The 20,756-nt window shown below is 47.2% G+C and overlaps 1 protein-coding gene and 1 long non-coding RNA gene across 5 annotated transcripts in view; one reads left to right on the forward strand and one right to left on the reverse strand.

The window, feature by feature from the left end:
- The first annotated feature begins 248 nt into the window (after positions 1-248).
- On the forward strand, positions 249-20,580 carry LOC107402628 (uncharacterized). Of its 4 annotated transcripts, none has more exons than XR_013047260.1 (5): positions 1,046-1,411; positions 13,637-13,720; positions 14,001-14,202; positions 16,265-16,599; positions 17,112-20,580. It is a non-coding gene; the product is annotated as an uncharacterized LOC107402628 (long non-coding RNA). The 4 variants fall into 4 exon arrangements; XR_013047258.1 differs by lacking the exon at positions 1,046-1,411 and adding an exon at positions 1,420-1,600; XR_013047259.1 differs by having other exon boundaries at positions 249-1,411; positions 13,637-14,202.
- Thumpd2 (THUMP domain 2 tRNA and snRNA guanosine methyltransferase) overlaps positions 9,928-20,756 on the reverse strand; it is a 40,169-nt gene continuing 29,340 nt past the window's right edge. The window contains exons 9-10 of the mRNA XM_006988365.4: positions 16,248-16,356; positions 9,928-10,570 (exon numbers count right to left, since the gene is read on the reverse strand). Coding sequence (XP_006988427.1) covers positions 10,168-10,570; positions 16,248-16,356 — 512 coding nt within the window. The 3' untranslated portion in view covers positions 9,928-10,167. The remainder of the gene's footprint in view (positions 10,571-16,247; positions 16,357-20,756) is intronic.

Here is a 20,756-nt window from a genome sequence, read left to right on the forward strand (position 1 = left end):
AACAAAACCAACACTGTTCCCATTCTGATCCTCAGCTCTCTGGAATAGTCTCTGTCTGGTAGAGCTTTTGAAGGGACTGGATAAATAACACCTTCTGCTTCAGATGACAGGGTACAAGGTTAAGACAAGGAATCCTAGGAGTGTCTGTCAGTTTTTCACATCCCTACAAAACGAGCTGTTTGGTGAGAAGCATCATAGCGCACGGAAAGCTGACACAACTGTGAGTACGGCCGTTCACTGTGTACACAGAACGTGTTGATTGCGCCAACTCTATAATCGGAAGAAATAGTTGTTCCATGGTCTCTCCTGTAACCCCCTTTCTCTTGACTGTGGTCTAACACGCCTCACAGCTGGTCACTACGACGACAATTTAATTAGCAGTAGCAGTGGCCACTTCGGTCTGGCGAGAAGGCATCGTTGTTCTTAATGAATTCTCTCCCTCCTCGCCGTTTGTCCCCGAGGTCTTGAGCAAGTACCGAGGTGGCTGGGGAAGGGACAGGCTGACATCTAGAGGGCCCAGGGGAGGTGAGTCTCTGCTTGACACAGAACCCTCTCAGTTCGGCTCCAGAAGAGGACTTCTCTTCCCACACCTCCTCACCGGAGTGGCACTGAAACCTCCCCCACAGGTAGCAGAAAAACCTGCAGAGTCAGTCACCTGTGAGCCAGATTTCCCGTGCTGATGTCTTTAGGCCTCCTGCTGCTAATTCCTCCAGGGACTGTGAGGGAAGGGGTGGCGAGGTGGTGGGAGGCTTCTGGCAGGACAGACTGCGGACTTTCTTCCCCTGCGGCCCCTAAGCAGTCACGCGTGGAGCTCTGCGCTGAGCTATGCCGCTGCTTTTGCTGGTTCCCCGGGACTCTGGGTGTGGGAGGTCAAATCACTCCCAGATATGCATTGCTGGTCACATGGTTACCTACCGTCCAAAAGTCAAGACCCGGTAGCAAACCAGTAGTTGTTTCCAAAAGCAGACTAATTACTCGCAGGCTAGAGCTTGGCGCTGCTCCAGAAGTTAAGAGGCGGCAGCTGTGTTCCCTCCCGTTGCCCCAGATGCTCCGGGCACCGTTAGATCTCTCAGGTCATAAGGACATTAATGTGGAGCTGCTGACAGTGGGGCCCGGACCAGCTGGAGTCTCTCTTACGAGGCTTCCAGGAAATGAGATCGGCAACCCCAGAGGTGACCCGGGCTGCCTTCCGATGCCAAAGAGCTCCATCAAGCATCTCCGCCTCGCTTTCTGGTGGTACTGATGATGCCTGCAGTTTTGTAAGGACCACGTGGCGGTGCCTCTGGCTAGCTATTTCGGCAGGAATGGGAGCACGAGGCACGTGACCTTGGCCCTTTCATTAATCAACAGCCTTCTTTCTCCAGCCAGAGAGGGAGGCGTTGTGAAGGTCTCGTGATTGCTGCGGAACTGGGTAAGGTGCCATTTAGTTTTCTTGTTTTGTTTTCTTTTACTGAGAAAAGCGAAGCAGTCAGAAGGGAATTTGCAGTCAGCACCTCCTCCTGCACAGTGCAGCTCACTCTGTTTCATGTCTCTGTGATGGGCACAGGGTCAACTATTCCTTCCAAAGACCTGACGGTGTCATTCATTATAACGCTGACTAGTAAGTTATTCTCCCCTCCCGTGGCATACTAATATTTCATGCCATTAAATACGAGCAACCAGAATATAAAAAGGCAAGAACTCAACGAGGTGACTGAGCAAGCTACGAGACACTAAGTTATCACCTCCTCGGCCATGACGTGCTGCTCAGTGGCTCCCACACTACCTCATGCTCAACTTGTCACAGTGACTTTGTCCTTTTCCCTGGGAAACTGGAGTCCTTTTCTTGCTAATATATTATTTATTGGGAATGTGATATATATTTATTTGAATATGTGTGGTGGGGGCAGGCATGCATCTGCGTATATTCATATGTGTGTGGGTGCACCCGTGTGCCTGTGTGGAGGCCTGGGGTTGATGTTGTGTGTCTTCCTTGATCTCTCTGTATACTGAGGCAGGGTCTCGTTTGGAGCTTCCTAGTCTGGCTAGGCAGCCCGCTCAGGGGTTTCTATCTCTGCCTCTCACACACCGGGATTACTGGTGGCTGCCACGCCCACCCAGTTTTTATGTGGGTTCTGGAGATCTGAAGCGTGGTCCTCATGGGAGCACAGCAAACACGTTGTCCACGGAGTCCTCTCTCCAGCCCGGCATGTCTTTTTGATTGTACTGTTTTTTGAAAAGGACGTTTAGGGGAGGAATGTCTTGTTATGTTATCCAGGCTGGGTTTCAACTGTTGGGCTCAAGCAATCCACGGGCACCTGCTCCTGCATCTAGTTTTACACTAGCGTGTTTATTAAGATTGGTGGTTCTGTTAGTGCCTAGGTTGTAAGAATGTCAAGATGATGGTCTGCCCAACCTAATTTGTTAATTTGTTTAAAAAAGAAATTCTGTTGTTTTAGAGCATGAATTTGAGGGTGAGAAAAATGTTAGGAGCATATTTATTGTGTTATATCAAGCATGCCTGTATAGTACTCCTTTCCCCCAATAACCATGGGTGAGTTTCTCTGTTTGCATGTGCATTGTGTACATGCAATGACTTTGAAGGTCAGGAGAGGGCGTCAGATCCCCTGAGACTGGAGTTACAGATGTTAGGAGCCGCTCTGTGGGTCCTGGGAACTGAACTCAGGTTCTCTACAGTAGCAGTCAATATGCCATCTCTCCAGCCCCTGTTTCTCTCCTCTTATAAAAACTTCTAGTGCCAAAGCCATCAATGACCTTGTTGGCAAACTCAGTGATTGACTGCCTTTCTTTCCCCATGTGGTCGGGTAGCTGAATAGGCAGAGTGACTCCCTGCTCTTCCTTAACCCGTGTCCATATGCTTCCAGCCAACCATGCTCTTGCATTTGCTCCCTGGTTTGTGGTCTAAAGCCAGTTCAGGATAAAGTAGTTAGTGTCCGGACCTGTAACATCCCAGTCTGTCCACAGCACCAGGTTCTAATCTGTCAATCAGCCGCCACCGTGGGCACAGCATCCATTCAGGAGTTCACGCTCACTTCCTTTTAACTTATGTTTACTCCTTTGGTGACACTCCCCGACTTCACGCCACTCTGAACACGTGCCCACATCGTCCTAATGCGTACCTCCAGAGGAGACCTTTCTTCTTAAACTGCAGATTCCAATGTTTGGTTGCCTATTTGACATCTCCACTTTGCTTAATGCATGTTTCAAAATTAGAAAGTCTAAAACTGTCTATCGAGCGAGTCTAAACTAGATTTGTTAGTTTAGGCTGTCTCGGCTAGACAAGTTGGAATTAGGCTGTCTAGACTGGCAAGTCTAAAAACTGAACTTCTGATACCCCCAAGCCCACCCCTCCCCCACTGCCTCTGCAACCCCCACCCTCTGTTGACAGGAACTCTCTTGCTTCAGGCGCATGCCCAAAGGTCTTACAGTCATCTGTCACCTTGTCATCCATCACATGGCTCTCAAACATGCCCTAGATCCCCTTTATCTGACTTTTAGAGTATAGGCAGGCTATCCCTTCCTGCCCCCACTGTTCCCATCTCTCTTGCCTGTATTACTGAAAACACCACCATCACCATCACCACCACCACCACCATCACCACCATCACCACCATCACCACCACCACCACCATCACCACCATTACCACCACCACCACCACCACCACCACCTCCACCATCATCACCACCATCACCACCACCACCATCACCACCACCACCACCACCATCACCACCACCATCACCACCACCACCACCATCACCACCACCATCACCTCCACCATCACCACCACCACCACCACCACACCACCACCATCACCACCACCACCCCTACCACCACCACCTCTACCACCACCTCTACCACCACCACCACCACCACCACCATCACCACCACCACCACCATCATCACCACCATCACCACCACCACCACCACCATTACCACCACCACCATCACCACCATCACCACCATTATCACCACCACCACCACCACCACCATCACCATCACCACCACCACCACCACCTCCACCATCACCACCACCACCATCATCACCATCACCACCACCACCTCCACCATCACCACCATCACCATCACCACCACCACCACCACCACCACCACCACCACCACCACCACCACCCCTCGGAGCTAGCCAGGTGTGCAGTCTATGAGGAAGCTCCCCATTCTGGAGGTAGAGACGAGAGGGCAAACAACTACACAACCCATTTTCTGCTTCTACCATTCCCTTCCTACCAACAGTTCGCCACACATGATTCTGTCAGCTGTTGGATACCCCCTCGTGTGTTCAAGCCAGCCTTTATAATTTGCCTCAGCTCCCTGTCTGACCTGCATCATCCTGGCCTTTCACTCTCCACTCTGCTCCGGGTACCTTTGCTCTTCTCTGATGTGCTTCTCCTATCTCCTACAGAGGCTCCACCGCCGACCTGTTCCTTCTTTCTGGACCACTCCTCCATCACCTTTCAAGACTTGCTTCAGTCTCACAATCTCAGTGAGACCTGTCCTAATTAAAAACAGAAAACAAGCCGGGCGGTGGCGGCGCACGCCTTTAATCACAGCACTCGGGAGGCAGAGGCAGGCAGAGCTCTGTGAGTTCAAGGCCAGCCTGGTCTACAGAGCGAGATCCAGGAAAGGCGCAAAGCTACACAGAGAAACCCTGTCCCAACCCCGCCCCCCCAAAACAAAACAAAACAAAAAAAAACAGGGAGGTTGCTCAGGGCTTACAGGGCCAGCATGTGCAGGCGAGGGGGCAGTGAAGTCACAGAACTAGACCACCCCACGGGTAGAAAGGAAGGTTTATTTGGGACCAAAAAGCAAACAGAGTTTATGAGTCGACAGGGCCTTGAGATGATACTGGGTGTTGGGATTGACAGGGAACATTGTGGGTGCCCTTGCTGGAAGTGGTTGACCTTTGTGGGAAGGTTAAGGCTGGTCTTTGACAAAAGACACCCCTTAAAGAGATCTGCTTTTCCAGTAAACAGAAACCTTTATGGTTTACCTGATTACAATCCTTCTTCACCCAACCAAAGTCCTGTTTAGGACAATGTCACCAGCACTGCCATTTTTGGGGCCCACTTTGGACCCAACAGTAAGAAGGCTGCTGTTTGGATTCCAACCACCCACGTAAATTCTGTGTGGGTATGGCAGCTAGCAATCCAGCCTCGGAAGGCAGAGAGCAAGGATCCCTGGAGCAAGCTGGCTGGCTAGACTAGCCATAACTTCAGATCTGGGTTTTATTGAAAGACCTTGCCTCAAAATGAATAAAGATGGAGAGTGATTTAGGACATCAGCCTTGGGCCTCTACATGCATGGACATACATGAGCCTGCACATGTGCTAGCATGCACACACACACACACACATACACACACACACACACACACACACACACATCATACACATTATTCATGAAAAGAAGAAAAAGAAAAAAAAGAAGCAAAGTCTAGTTTCCTACTCCCCAATGACTTTGTTGTTGAACTTGGGGGGTTCCAACCTGTGCCCCAAGCCGCCTCTTCTCAATAAGTCCATTAACAGTCACATCAGTGTTGGAAATCAGAAAGACACTTATTCAATACAGCCACACTGGCGAGAAGGACAAAGATACAGCAACTCCCCTAAATACATCCCAGTGTCCTGCAGTGAGATTAAAGATAAAAGCTGAAGATACGCACATCCAAGTCGTCAAGGTCAATGTGTGCTCCTGCCCACTCTGACCCCTTATCTGGGCTTCAGATTTCTCCTGTAAAGTGGTCTGATATGTTTGTTCCAACTGTGAAATCTATGTGACAAGTTCTCCCTCTGGCTGGGGCCTTCTCCTTCTCCCAGTAGGTTCCTGGGGGAAATTGCCATTTCTTTGAGGTCCATTGTTTCAACAGTGTGACAGTCAGGTTGACTGTCACAGGTGGCTCTTTAGAGTGTCTCATTTCTCCCAGGCTGGAACTTCCTCCTCTTCACAGTTACCACAACTGTTCTAACCCAGCAAATAAATGAAGTCTGTTGTTTTTGATGTCCCCCTTCCCCCCTAGCCCCCCACTAAATGTTTAAATTCAACTAGGGCTTTGGGTCATGAACACGCTTCAGGCTTAGAACAGCTCTGTGATGATTAATCCTCATAGTTTGTTGGGGTTTAGAGTCACCATGGAAACAAACCTCTGGGAATGTCTGTGAGGGAGTTTCTAGATTAGGTGGGAAGACCCACCCTTAATGCGGGCTGGCAGCACTTTCATGGGCTGGGGGCCCGGACTGCATGAAAGGAAAAATCAAGGTGAACAGCAGCATCCATTGCGTTCTGTTTCCTGACCGTGGATAGAGTGTGACCAGCTGCTTCATGATCTTGCCGCCACGCCTTCCTAAGTTATGATGGGCGGTAATGTCAAACCCTGAGTCAAAATACACTTTTTTTTTTTTTAATGTTGCCTTTAGCAGGTATTTTTGGGCAGCAGAAAGAACGAATTGATACAAGTGTGTTGGTAACAGGAGGTGTGTAGTATTTACTGTGTAGGATAGGACTGTGAGGCAGTTCCGGGCCAAAGGTTTACTTATCATTGAAGTCACATGAGCCCTCACTCTGACCAGTGGAAGGCAGTGATATATGGAATTCCAGGAATGAGGGCTAACAGGGGGCCATTGTCAGCCGGCAATGGAAAGAGAAGCTTAGATATTCCCCTTGCTTGGTGAGCAGTTAACTGGTCGTAATTCTTTCCTTGGAAGGCTGGGAGCTCTCCCAAGGTGGGAGGTCCCTCCTTCCATTTGAAGGGCATGATGCTAAGATTTAGCCTGGGAATTGGTTAATGTACTATAACTTGACGCTGGTTCCAGGCAGAGCTGAGTTCTTGGTTTCCAGAGGTACATAAGAAGTGAGACTTTGTAGACCTCCTTCTAGTTGGTGTTGAGTGGACTCTAGGGAAGCTCAACCTAGTCTCCCTTACCCAGGGTCCTGGGGAGGAGACATGTGAGGTACCACTCAGGCCTTGGACTCCACTTGTGTCTGTGCCCATTGATAGCGGTTTCTTTACTGAGATGGCTCATGCGGTGCTCATCTTCCCTACTGAGATTAGGCCTACTGCGATAGTGGTATCCTACATCCCCCACCTCCCCGGTCCAGCCCCTAGAGAGATTCCTCCACCATCAATGCTGTAACGGAGGCCACATTTTTCGGGCTTCGGGAGAGAGAGCAGAGTTGAAGGGTGGGCAAATATAGTAAGTCCTTTCCAATGCTTCTCTGCATAAGGCTTTTGAATTCTTCTATATATCTTGAATTCTGCCATTCGGATTCAGGGAGTGAGGAAGCCACTAAGTTTAGGTTTCAGTTGATCAAGTATTCGAATGGTTCGAGCTCTTCTGTCTTAGCCAGTGTTCTATTGCTGTGCAGAGATGCCATGACCAAGGAAGCTCTTAGAAAACAAAACAAAACATTTAATTGGGGCTTGCTTACAGCCTCAGAGGTTTAGTCCACTATCATCAGTGGCGGCACACAGGCAGACATGTGCTGGGGAGGTAGCTGAGAGTTCTACATTGAATCCACAGGCATCAGGAAGAGGAAACCTGTGGTGAGCTATTGTGTACCCTAACTTGCCTGGGGATCAGAGAAGCAGAACAGCCACCCACTAGTTTTTACCTCTACTGGAAACAGAGCCAGGCAGTGGTGGCAAACACCTCTAATCCCAATACTGGGAAGCACACATGCCTTTAATCCCAGGAAGTGATGGCTGGGCAGAGAATGGTATACAAGGCGTGAGGGAACAGAAACTCACTCTCTTTAAATTGAGGATTTTGTAGAGATACAGAATCAGTGACACACTTCCTCCAATAAGGCCACACCTCCTAATCCTTCTCTAGAAGTGCCATTCTCTGATGACTAAGTGTTCAAATAGATGATCCATTCTTACTCAAACCACACCTTCCCAGGTACTCATTCTATTATAAATATAGAGTCCTATGTTAACTGCATTGATAGCAACAATTTAATTTGGTCCCAATTTTGGTTAAGATATAACCCCCTCCCCCCCAATTACTGGACTTTTGTCTATCAATTAGCAATCTTTGGAATTCTGCTGTAAAAGCCCTTTTCTCCCCAGGTCCCAAGGCTGCTGGGTTCTGTCTTCAGTCCAGAAGGCATGAAGAAAATCTGCTAATGCATGTGGGCTTGCTCAACAGGAGCACCCAGAAGCCTGAGTGGGTTTGAGATAGTTCAGTCATTCACATCTCCATTCAAGTCTATGGTTTCTCCTTCCCTCATCATGGACTAACTTCCTCCACATAAAAACTAGGCTGTGCCGGGCGGTGGTGGCGCATGCCTTTAATCCCAGCACTCGGGAGGCAGAGGCAGGCGGATCTCTGTGAGTTCGAGGCCAGCCTGGGCTACCAAGTGAGTCCCAGGAAAGGCGCAAAGCTACACAGAGAAACCCTGTCTTGAAAAACCAAAAAACAAACAAACAAACAAACAAACAAACAAAAAAAAAACTAGGCTGTGAATTCAGCTGACAGAACTTGGCACCTCACAGGCTCAGATTCTGAGTTTGCTCTTTTGCTCCCTCAGTCCAATGGTGACCAGAAGGCAATGTCGTCACACAATCATGAGTCATTCCTGGCGTTCCCTGCTCTGTCATAAGCCCATGTTTCTCAGCTTGGCTTTGGTGGCATTTTGTGCATTGCAGGATGCTTAACAATTCCTAGTCTTTATTCACTAGACTCCAATTTTCACTCTCTGCTTAAGGCGGCAGCCAAAAAGTCTGAAGATATTGCCATAGGTCGTCTCCAGACAAAGTTGCCCCTGGCTGAGACCACTGCATTGACTCAAGATGGGAACCTGAATGTCTTCTCCTGGGTTGCCAAGTTCTGTTATAAACAGAGGCCACTCCTCAGAGCTGGTGTTCCTCAGGGTCTTTATGCATTCTGTGGCAGTGTGTAAGCACAGGAGGAACGGATTGTTTCACTACCAAGACCTGCCACAAGCTGTCTACATTGCTATCTATGCCCTGTCTTTCACCTCACCAGGCTTCACAACCAACAACACACTTGAATTTCTGGGGACTTTTTGCTTGAAATCCTGGAGTATCTAGTTCCACATTAGCTAGCAATTACTTGTTAGCAAGCAAATCTAGACTTTGAGCAAAAGCAGAACATATTCAAAGTTAGCATACAGCATTCCAAATTCACCTAGCAAAGCCGGAAAGCCAAGCTAGAAGCTGAAGCTCCAGGGCAGGAATGTTCTGGCAGAGACCACCTTGCTGCTGCTGCTGCTGCTGCAGCACACAGATGCATGGCTTGCACTAGTCAGTGTACCTTTGTGGGGCCGTGGCTAGATTAAACACTATACCCTGCTTGGAAGGCAAGTTATGGGGGAGATGAGAGTCAAAAGGTGGGGAGTTCCTGAACATAGGAAGTTCGTTCAAACCGTATCAAGCCTGACAAAGAGTGAGTTATTATATAAAAGGTCAGGTAAGAACATGTATGTTAACTACCTTCCAATTTCTCTTTCTCAACCAGCAAACATGAGAATCACATCGAATCTCTACAAAGGAGAGTAAGGGAACAATTTATTAATGCTTTTTCAAAAAGGCAAATTCCAGGGGCTGGAGAGATGGCCCACTGGATAAGAGCACTGGCTGCTCTTGTAGAGGACCTGGATTCAGTTCCCAGCACCCACATGGCAGCTCACAACAGCCTGTAACTCCAGGTCCAGGGAATCTGATGCTGTCTTCAGGTCTCCATTAACACGGCACACATATGGTGCACACACATCCATGTAAGCACTCATACACAGACATAAAATAAAAATAAATAAATCTTTTAAAAAAGCAAAATTCATTTTCATCATGCTGAGGGATTCCAGCTTCCTGTTATTATCTGATGTTTTACAAAATATGAGTCATCAATTACAGCAAATAAAAATAATTTTCATTTCAATGGAGAAGCAAATTATAAGTTAAAAAGTCAAGTTTAATATATATATATATATAAAAAGTTACACATAAAGGTTTCCTCATTTCTAAAAGTTTGATTTCTGGGATGAAGTAGTTTTTAACACTCAATCTTTTCAAATCTTCAGTAGCTGGTCTTGTCAAGAACACTGAGTACTGGAGAGCAGGAAGCTTTATTCAACCAGTGTGTTCCTTGGCCACATCCATCTGCAGAGGCTTGGCACTTGGCGCTCTGGGGCTATAAGGAATCCTGGAGCCTGGGGGATTCCGGCAGGGTTGCCATTTCAGGAGGTGCACCTGGCTCATGGCATCCAGCAGGAGGCGGTCCAGAAGTGGGTGCCTTTTTATATTTACATATGAAGGCATCTGTTTTTCCAAGGCTAACTTTGAAGCACTCCACTGGCACCAGGGAGCCACAGGGCACCACTCTGCTTGGGCACTGGGAACTACTGGCTTTCTGTGAAGGCGATGCTGTGTCTGATGTACCAGATCTTTTGTCAGGATTCAGAAACATCCTCATCTCGGGATCCGTGATGTTGCCCTGGGAAGTCGGGGGGATGCTGCTGCCTCCACAGTCTCTAAGGTGCCTGTGGTGATCCTCACTGAGCAGCAAGACCATGGCTCCACCAACACGCAGCACCCTGTGATAAAAAAATGGTAATTGGGATGAGTATTTCTTTCTTCTGAAACAACAAACAACCCCGATTTATTTGAAATAGTTGTTAATCTGAAATTTAATTTCATCTATTTAAAAACAAGGGTTTTGATAATTAGGTAGCATCTTCTATAATGCATATTCATTATAGCAATTATGGAATCTCTAGTACAAATCTGCTTTAATTATCTATTTTTGCTCTACTTAAAAGGCAAGCTTCAAAGTAATTTGTAGTCACATTCTAACAAATGATGGTGTAATGGGGGAGGCAAATGGCAGAAGCCTATGGAATCAGCACATTTAAGAAAGAAAAGGCCGATGACACAAGTCACCAGAGAGGAGCTGGGACGCGAACAAAGGGACGGTTAGGAGATCTCATAAAGGGAAGACCCTCTTGAGAGTTGATTTACTCTGTCACCCAAGTCCTGCCAGTGACACATCTGTGGAAACAGTGGCTGAAGAGCCCACCGGCGTGAGTGACTAAGGACCACAGCAGCGAGGGAGGCGAGGGGCAGCGAGAGAGGCAGAAGCGGCAAGGTGCACACACGAGGCTCAGGAGTGACAGGAAGGGCCACGGCTGGGAGCCAGCGGGGGTGGGGGAGCAGGAGCAACAGACGGAGGCACTGAAAGGGGAACCGGGAAGTGGGGAGCAGAGCTCAGTCTGGAACGTAATGCCACGGAGGGCGGGTCTCAAAGGACAGCGGGGGTGGGTGGTGGGGTGGGGTGGGGTGGTGGGTGGTGGGTGGGATGGTGGTTCTGCACAGCCTGAGGGTTCCGAGAGTGGGCCTGAGGCCGAGACAGGAGGTTTAATGATAAAGCCAAAATGACTGGGTCATCGGGACGGCAGGAGAACCAGAGGGACGTAAAGGCAGGGAGCAGGGACTTCGGCAAGGAAGGACCACGGAAGAGTCAGGAGACACACCCTAGAGGAAACTGGGACAACAGTGGTGACACGGAGGCCACAGGACCAGCAAGTGGCCAGGGTTAGATGCCACCAGTGAGCCTGGGACAGAAGGCCCAGGGCAGAAAGGAGATAATGAATTGGGACAGCAGGGACTTGTTTCCACTCTTGATGATCTTCCTACCGTTCCTTCCCGGCGTCCACTCAGAAGGCAGATGCAAATGCCTGCTCACTCTAGGAGTCAGCAAGTTCTAGACTCTGTCCTATGGTGCTCCCAGCTCCCCTGCCCTCTCCTGCCCTTCTGTCCTATGGTGCTCCCAGCTCCCCTAACGGCTCTTGCCCTTCTGTCCTATGGTGCTCCCAGCTCCCCTGCCCGCTCTTGCCCTTCTGTCCTATGGTGCTCCCAGCTCCCCTGCCCGCTCTTGCCCTTCTGTCCTATGGTGCTCCCAGCTCCCCTGCCCGCTCTTGCCCTTCTGTCCTATGGTGCTCCCAGCTCCTCTGCCGTCTGCCTGCTCCTGCCTTTCTGTCCTATAGTGCTCCCAGCTGCTCTACCGTCTGCCCGCTCCTGCCCTTCTGTCCTATGGTGCTCCCAGCTCCTCTGCCATCTGCCTGCTCCTGCCTTTCTGTCCTATGGTGCTCCCAGCTCCTCTGCCGTCTGCCCGCTCCTGCCTTTCAAGACCGACTGCCTATCCACTTCCCTCTGGCTAGGGATCTTCTTCAGTTGCTCAAACTCAGTAGCCTGCCTCTGTCTCGGGACACCTGGTCTCACTCCTTGCTCTCCACTTACCACATTCCCTTGTGGGCTTTCTCATCCCCCAGGCCCTAGAACTCAAATACCCCCTCCATGGAGAGGCAGCTCTTGGCCAGGCCTAAAGTACAGCACGCTGGTCTCACTCCAGCAGCAGGGTGTCCTGCCCTATTTCCCCACCGCAGCAGCCGTGACCGGACACTGCTGTGTGTCCCGTCATGCCACGCTGACAGGGGACCTGGCCTGTCCTGCCCACGGCTGTGTTCTCATGACCTAGTGCAGGACACAGGACATCTGCACACCTCTGAAAGCATCTTGGGAAAGGACAAGATGAGAGAGGAACGTGGGCAGAGTATGGTTTTTGGGGAAGGGACTGGGAGAAGCAGCCTGGTGGAGGGGAGATGCAGCCTGGCAGAGGGGAGAAGCTACTTCTCCACAGAGCAGGTGGGAGGAGGTCAGCTGTGGCTGTCTGCCAGAGCCAGAAACAAGAAAACTACAAGTATCTCCGAATATATAAAAATGTAAGTACAGTGGCAATGATAATCTTTGAACTCATTTCATTCTCAAAGATGAAAGACTAATGCTTTGCGTGGTAAGACTGAGACAATGACCTTCTTGGAGATGGAAATTGGTGTGACATTGTCAGGATAGCAGGTTAGTTATATCGTATCAACCATCAGAGGATCTTCCACCCTGGAACGTTACCTGGGTTATCCCGAGAGGACGTAAGCAGTGGCAGCAGAGTGGCAGTGCTCACCAATGGTGAGAGCTAACATCTACCCAGTGCTTGCTATATGCCAGGCCCTGCTTTAAATGCCCGGTGTAGCACATGTCATTTAACCCTTTCAACTCTCCTTTCAGGTATGCATCCCCAGCACTGTTATTTTATAGACAAAGACAGAAAACGTCTCTGTTCTAGCATGTGCAAGGCAAGACACTTCATGCGATATTTACCAACTTATTTATTGTAACTTTTTTCAAATGGCAGAGAAGATAAAGGAGAAAAGGTGACCCAAAGTTCTCTGATGAATGCTCCTGGCCTCTTTCCATGTACATGTACAGAATTGCTTATAAAAGGGCTATTCAGAAATTATAATATTGCTCAAAATGCTTGCCCTGAACAGCAATATATTGGTTTTTGATATTGATAATATCTTTTAAATGTCCTGTTATTAAGAGGGTGAGAAAACCCTGTGTACTAAACCACAGAAAAGATTTCTCTTCTCATGGGACCCTGCAAGGCCAGGGGCAGATGATACAATGAAGCTGCCACTTGACCACGGAGCACACTAGGTCTTAGCAGCTTGGTGGACTCGCTGGTCATCGAGTAACCTTGCTGCTTCGTCCCTCACTGGACGTCGGCATGCATAAAAATATGGCCCCTTTACAAAATTCTTTCACAGCTTCCAGATTTTACTGGAAACCGTCTTCTTCCCTGAGCCCATTCCAGGCCTCTTCAGCACATGCAGTTTTCCGCGTTCTTCAAGGTGAGCAAGGTGCATTTCAAATGTGTTCATGTACTTGACATGGAAGTAATCAGAAGAAAGCGCAAACGCTCCGCCCAATTCCTAATGTGCCGTCCTGATGAACTGGTTAACGGAGCTGCATGCACAGCCCACGCCATGGCAGCCGTCCACATTCCTTCCTGGGGACTCCCGATCTGTATGACAACCAGAACCATCTATCTCCACTGTCATTATGACTAGGTTTACGAAGCACCTCTCCCCTTAATTTTAGAAACACAAGTCTCCTCTTCTGATTTTTTAGATGTCTAGACCACAAACACCCGTGAATTATTGGGAGAAAAGTTGCATGTATTTAACTCTGAATATATGTCCCCCACATACTTTCCAAGAAGCGGCTTATGCTAGGAAGTCTGGGTAAGGAGCTAAGAGGCTGAGCGCTGTCCAGTGCTGAGAACTGTTCTGAGACTTTTAGATCCACGGAATCCCCTGAACAACACTTGAAGGTATGTATTGTGCTAGCAAAATTAGATATGAAGTGTCAGGCAGGCTGCTAATGCCTGAGGAATTACGGAGTAACAGCCGAGACGGGATCAGTCCTTTGCTTCCCAGGCTGTGCTCTCCGTCACTGTCGGGTTGTCTGTGTGAACCTAACACCTCCTAAGTCAAGAGTCAGGTCACAAAGGCTGGGGACAGGCAGCAAGGACACTGGGACAAAGGAGAAGAAAACCCTTATATTCATGCACACGCTTTGAACTGGACCTAATGAGGCATTCTTAACCATGCAGGAAATCTTGAATATTCATTTTCCTGACTCTGTGGTAAATATTTAAATTGATTGGCAGACAGGCACATCCATTGTTGTCTCCACAGAAACTTCCAACTGCTGCATGTGCTTTCTCCCACTCTATCTACCTCCCACCGACTGTGGGCAAGTCTAACGTCTCTCCGGAAAGTTCCAGTTTAAATGCGTGCCACGGCTCACACATTATCTCACCATAAACTGGTTAATAGTGAGCAATCCAGTTAGGTTCACAGGTGGTACTTATGAGCTCGGGCAGTACGACAGAATCACACTGGCAGCTTTTAAGAAACACAGCCAGGCCCAACCCTAAATTAAATTAGAAATGCGGAGAGTGGTGGGAGATGGGCAACAGTATTTTAAAAATGCCCCTGCAATGACTGTAAAATGAAGTCAGGGTGTGACTAGAGGGGACTATCTCAAGTGCTGCTTTGAGGGGGCAGAGCCAGGGATGCAGACACAGGGAGTGGTCTGGCTCTCCTTTGAATTTTATTTCTCTTATTTTTGTTTGTGGACCTGCATGCCACGGCATGCACACACACACACACACACACACACACACACACACACACACACACACACACACGGGTCAGAGTTGTCATTCCAGGGTCAGCTCTGGCTCTCTGCCCCCACCTCACACGGGAATACTGGGACTGCAGATGTGGTGTGCGTTACTACATCAGGTCCATCGGGCTGGGCATTGGGGAGATGGTCCAGTAGGTAAGGTACTTGCCATGCAAACACGAGGTCCTGAGGTCAAATCCTCAGCACTCACGTAGAAAAACAGACGTGGTAGTGTGTGCCTGAGATCCTAGCATGGGAGTTGGGGAGACAGAGATCCCTGGGGCTTGCTGGTCACAGTCTAGCCAAATCTGAGAGCTCTGTGTTCAGAGAATTTGTCTCAAAAAATGGAGGGGAGAGTGATACAGAAAGCTGTCACCAGAGACTCCTGGCCTCCACACACGTGCACATGCGTGAACACACATGCACACACAATGCACACACACAAGTGAGAAACATGACACACCCAGCTAACAAGAGGCAGTGAGAGGGCTAACCGCAGGCTTAGACCTCGAGCCAGGCTGTGACTTCCTCATGGAAGACACTGAATTTGCTCTTTCCAAAATATAGGCTCAGCTGGTGACATATTACTCCCACGGCAGGCTCATAACACTCATGCTGCTCTGGTCCATCAAATGTCCAGCTGGCATAATTTATCGTGGATTGATCCCTTATTTTTCTCTATTTATTCCTGTATCAATGTAAATGTAAATAACGGAATCAATGTAAATAACGGAAAACTTACATTGGAAAATGTTTATCTAGGCCCCAGTGTTTGAACCTCTCCAAAAATTACTTCCATTAAATTATAGCCTGAGGTCAACACTGGAAAGCTCGGCCCCACCCCCACTGTTCTGGCCTGTGGTTCCACTGCTCTGTCATCAGGCACAGGGCCAATCTTCCTGGACCCCAGTTCCTCACCTGGAAAGTGTGGGGTCTGACCGAGAGGATGCAGGTATGTGAGGCTTAGAAATACATAGGACTGGAACAAAAGCCATTTTGTTTCTCAATAAAATGAATGGTATAAGAAGACACAGAAAACAGTTTTATACTTCTAACTTTTAGAAAATTAAACATCAAAATTTTGGGAAATTACTCCACTGTGAACAGACTTAAGGGCAATGATATATTTTGGCTAAATGGCCTGTAGCTAAAAAAGAAATTATGGAAAAAAATTCAACAACTTACCTTTCCATTTCCTCTAGGATGCTTTTGATGTCTTTTCCTAACTTGAATTTTTTCCCAAATGGAATGTCAGAAATAATAACATCGACACTTTGTGACGGCAGCGGTATCTCTGCAGTGGAGAAACCAGAGACCCTGGTTATGGCAAGGTCAGGCACTGACCACCTCAACAAGACACTGACCTACTCAATAAAATGCAGAGTTTCTATATTGTTTCTACGAGGTGACAAGACTCAGGATGCTTTGGAGATTGAAGACAAAGGGCAGCAACACTATTGTGTAATCCTCCCTGGTCTGGCAGGGTCACTGGCAGGAGGAAACTGCAGAGGGCAGTGTTGTAGAATATTATTTTAAGGTGTGTTACTTTTGTTTATGTTGAATTTGTTTAACTCTGTGAAGCTACTGCGTTACTAAAACACCTGATGGTCTAATACAGAGCTGAATGGCCAATAGCAAGGCAGGAGAGAGAAATAGGTGGGGCTGCCAGGCAGAGAGGACATATAGAAGAAGAAATCTAGGAGAAAAAGAAGTAGCCAGAGAAGGAGGAGGACACCAGGAGTCAGCCACCAGGCTATACAACTAGCAATGGAGTAAGAGCAAGATTTCCAGAAATAGAGAAAAGGAAAAGCCCAGAAGCAACATACAGACGGGATAATTTAAAAAAAGCTGGCTAGAAACAAGTCAAGCTAAGGCCGGGCATTCATAAGTAAGAATAAGACTCCCTGTGTTTATTATTGGGTGGTAGGCCCCCTCAAAAGAGTAAAAGAAAAACCAACAATAGCAGAGTCTTTTAAAGATTGCCTTTTTATTTTCACAAAGGTCTTTAAATCCTTGTAAACAGTCCTCTCTCCTCTTCCCCTCCTCTAGCCCACAGCATCAGCATCTACAGGAAGTACCACTGACTGCGCGTTCACCTAAGGGCTCTGCAACACAGACCGTGGGCTAGCACCCAACTCCCAAGACAGCACACAGTGAAACCCTGTAAATTAAGTGCTCCGAACTGCCTGTGGACGGATCACCTGTAACTAAGGACAAGGCCCTAAAACAGGAACAGCAAAAGCAAACAAGCAAACGAGCGAACAATTCTGTTTTACATCTCTGGAGGATGATTCAAGAATGGGAAAGAAGTTTAGTTTGAAAACTGGGTCAACAAAAACAAAAGAACTACTTGGGTTCTCCTTTGTTTTCTGGCAGAAAGAAGGGTTAAAAAGACTTAAAACACAGGGCTGTGGAGCTAAGATTCTCTCTTGTAGGCTTTACGGGCCCTCAGGTATGCTTTCACTATAAACACAGGATTAGTTGGTGGAGGGCTTTTCTAGAAGTGGGCACTCTCTCTCTTCTATTTTTCCCTCGTATTTTCTGTGGCTTCTCATCCCCTCCCTTGTCCAGGCCTGGGACACTCATGTTCTGTCAGAAACAACCATTCTCTTAGTTGTTTAAAGTTAGTTCTATACTATAATGAACTCAATCATCTTGCCCTGACGTCCTCTGTTCCTCAGCTGATTCATCTTTTCTATGTCTGCATTTTATGAAACACCTCCCAGGCCGCAAAGAGCTAATTAGTGAAATGTTCCCTGAACATTTTACATTGGAAAGTGTCCGTTGTAAAACACTATTGTGGATGGTATATTTTTGGGTCAGTCTGCTTCAGACACTGTGAAACAGACACTACTACCCTAGAAACTGTTGTAACTTGTCTCTTTCCATTGTGGCCAAAAACAATGAAGATGCTTATTTAGCTGGCTCATCACCTTCCCCGGTCAGTCAGCTGCTGCTGGGTCTTCTTCTATGCTCATAACTCTTTTGTTTATATCAGCTAAGTATAGGGAGGCACAAATAATGTCATCCAATTTTTTGCTTTGTTTATGTGTAGCCCTGGCTGTCCTGGAACTCACTTGTAGACTAGGCTGGCCTCAAACTCAGAGATCCGCCTGCCTCTGCTCCCAAGCGCTGGGATTAAAGGCATGCACCGCCGCCGCCACCACCAGCCAGCAGCTCGCCTGTTTTTATGTGTGCCACACGCACATAGTGCCTTTGGAGGACAGAAGTGGCTGCTGCATTCTGAGACTGGAGTCACAAACAGTTGTGAGCTGCCATGTGGGTGCTGGGACTCAAACCTGGGAAGAGTAGCCAGTGCTTTTAATAACTGAGCCATCTCTCCAGCCCCTAAAAGTAGTCTTAAACATGTAAAATGTACTTTGGCAACTGGGTTGGGATACCATTTAATTTATAGTTCAGTAAGGAATATTGTTGAAAAGGAGAATGCTAAAATTAATACACTTTGGAAATACCCATTATCCTACCTGATGGTGGGCATAAAAACAACACATATTTGTGCATATTAAGGCTTTAATCAAACCTTAAAAATCTGAACACTGCCGGGGGTGTGGTGACACATGCATTTAATCCCAGCACTTGGGAGGCAGAGGGAGGTGGATCTCTGTGAATAGCCAGCCTGGTCTACAAAGTGAGATCCAGGACAGCTAAGGTTGGTACATAAATAAACCAACTTGGAAAAAAAATCTGAACACTAAAATAATTGTAGTATTCACTCATCTATCAATCAGCTTCATAGACACATTTGTTTCTGATCCTGTGTTATCAATGGCTTAAAGCTGTTTTTCATAAAACTGCCTGTGAGCTTCAACGTTCTCTCATATTTAAAAACTTCTTGGGCTACATTTACATTTGAGAACATATTTTGTCTAGAGGTGTTCAAGTCAAAATGGGTCTCCGAGCAAAGTCCACTAAGTGCAGGCTACTGTCAATTCTACCTCAGGTGGCAAACGGGAACATTCTGGCCCTCAGAGTCCTTCCACTCAGTGACTCCAGCAAACATACAATTCAGATAAGTCGTCTCTATTGTTCTTATTTCACCAAGTGTAGACTCAACAGAATGAGAACCGCAGTTCCATTCCATTCTATTCTAGAATATACTCATGTCCAACTAAAACCAAGAAAGTCATCAGAAGATTCTTGCCACAAGACATCCGAGGTATATTTACAGGATGAATTTTACCTTGTGCAGTATTGAACTCAATTATCTGTTCATGCTTGCCTGCTTGCTAACTTTATTTTTAATAACAAATCATCAAAAAAAATCATAATTGTAAGAACACTTGCAATTGAATAGTGAACAACATGAATTTAGAAAACCTCCCATTCCACGTCAACGAAAAGCCATGCTTTACACACACAGTGATGGTAAATGCATTTTCTTCAGCTGCATGAGACAAACATCTGGCTTTGATCCACAAATGTCATTAAAATCACCCCTAAGCCTTGAAGTAAATGCTAGGTGGTTCTATTATTAGACTTGTCTCACTCGGTCACAGTGGACAGGAAATGTCAGCAGACTTCATTCACGTTACGTGCTCATCATTACCTTTCTAGGGAAGTACAGACTTGGTACTTACCGTCCTGTTAAATCCACACTCTCATGAACTTACTGGCGCTAAGAGTTCATTACAAAATAGAAACGTTACCAAACAGTTCAATGACAGCATGCAAACACTTTCGAGGTGAGTTCTCACCCATTTTCTGTTATACTTCACGTTCACCTAGCCCTACCATGTCCTGTGTTTGCTGGTTAACTCCGCAGAGGTAACACCAGCCAGGCCAGCAGGATGGGAAATAAGTGTTAGAGGAAAATACACCAGCATGAAGGGAAATGAAACGACATGACCTTAAAAACAGCTCATTAAACTCCTGCACAAGGGTGGCCAAAGAATCTTGTTATAATGAAGCCTGTTGATGAAGTGATGAGTGACGAGCTGTGGAATGTCTGTCGGGATGCAATGTAAACATTCCCTTTACTTAGTCACCTTGTAATTACATCACAAATGTGTTTCTTTTGCTCAGATCTGTGTGTTACAGCTTCTACCATATGTTAAGAATGTGTATATGTCAACAGATGAAAATGCCTAGTCAGTGATGAGTTCTCACTTCCCAAGATAAGTGGTGGCACATTATTCTATTCCACATTTTCACGATGATTAAAACTCAGGAACAAATTCACAGAATTTCTTCATATAAAGTGATCATCTTGGTTCACACTAGCAGAGGGTTCCAACACAAAGTGAATGCTAACAAGAAGCAGAAATAGTAGCCATTAAAACCAATAAAAAGTAAATGATAAAGTGGGGTCAATGAGACGGCTCAGTGGGTAAAGGAGCTTGCTGCCAGGCCTGATGACCACATGGAAGGAGAGAAGTGACTCCTGTAAGTTGTCCTCTGACTTTACATGCGTCAAATGAAGCTCACGTGCGCGTACACACACACACACACACACACACACACACACACACACACACACACACACAAAAATAAATAAACATAATGCAATAAAGAGAATAAGATGATGGTTTTATATAAATAAAACTCACTCTATTTAAGAACAGCAGAGGTACCTTTCCTTGTCGTTAAAGTGAAACTTTATGGAAAACATCTCCAAAGTGAATCAGCAGTGAAGCTGGGAATGTGGCAGAGGTCCGGTGGGCAATCATCGTGCCC

This window comes from Peromyscus maniculatus, chromosome 22 (genome assembly GCF_049852395.1).
Source record: "Peromyscus maniculatus bairdii isolate BWxNUB_F1_BW_parent chromosome 22, HU_Pman_BW_mat_3.1, whole genome shotgun sequence".
Taxonomy (NCBI): Eukaryota; Metazoa; Chordata; class Mammalia; order Rodentia; family Cricetidae; genus Peromyscus; species Peromyscus maniculatus.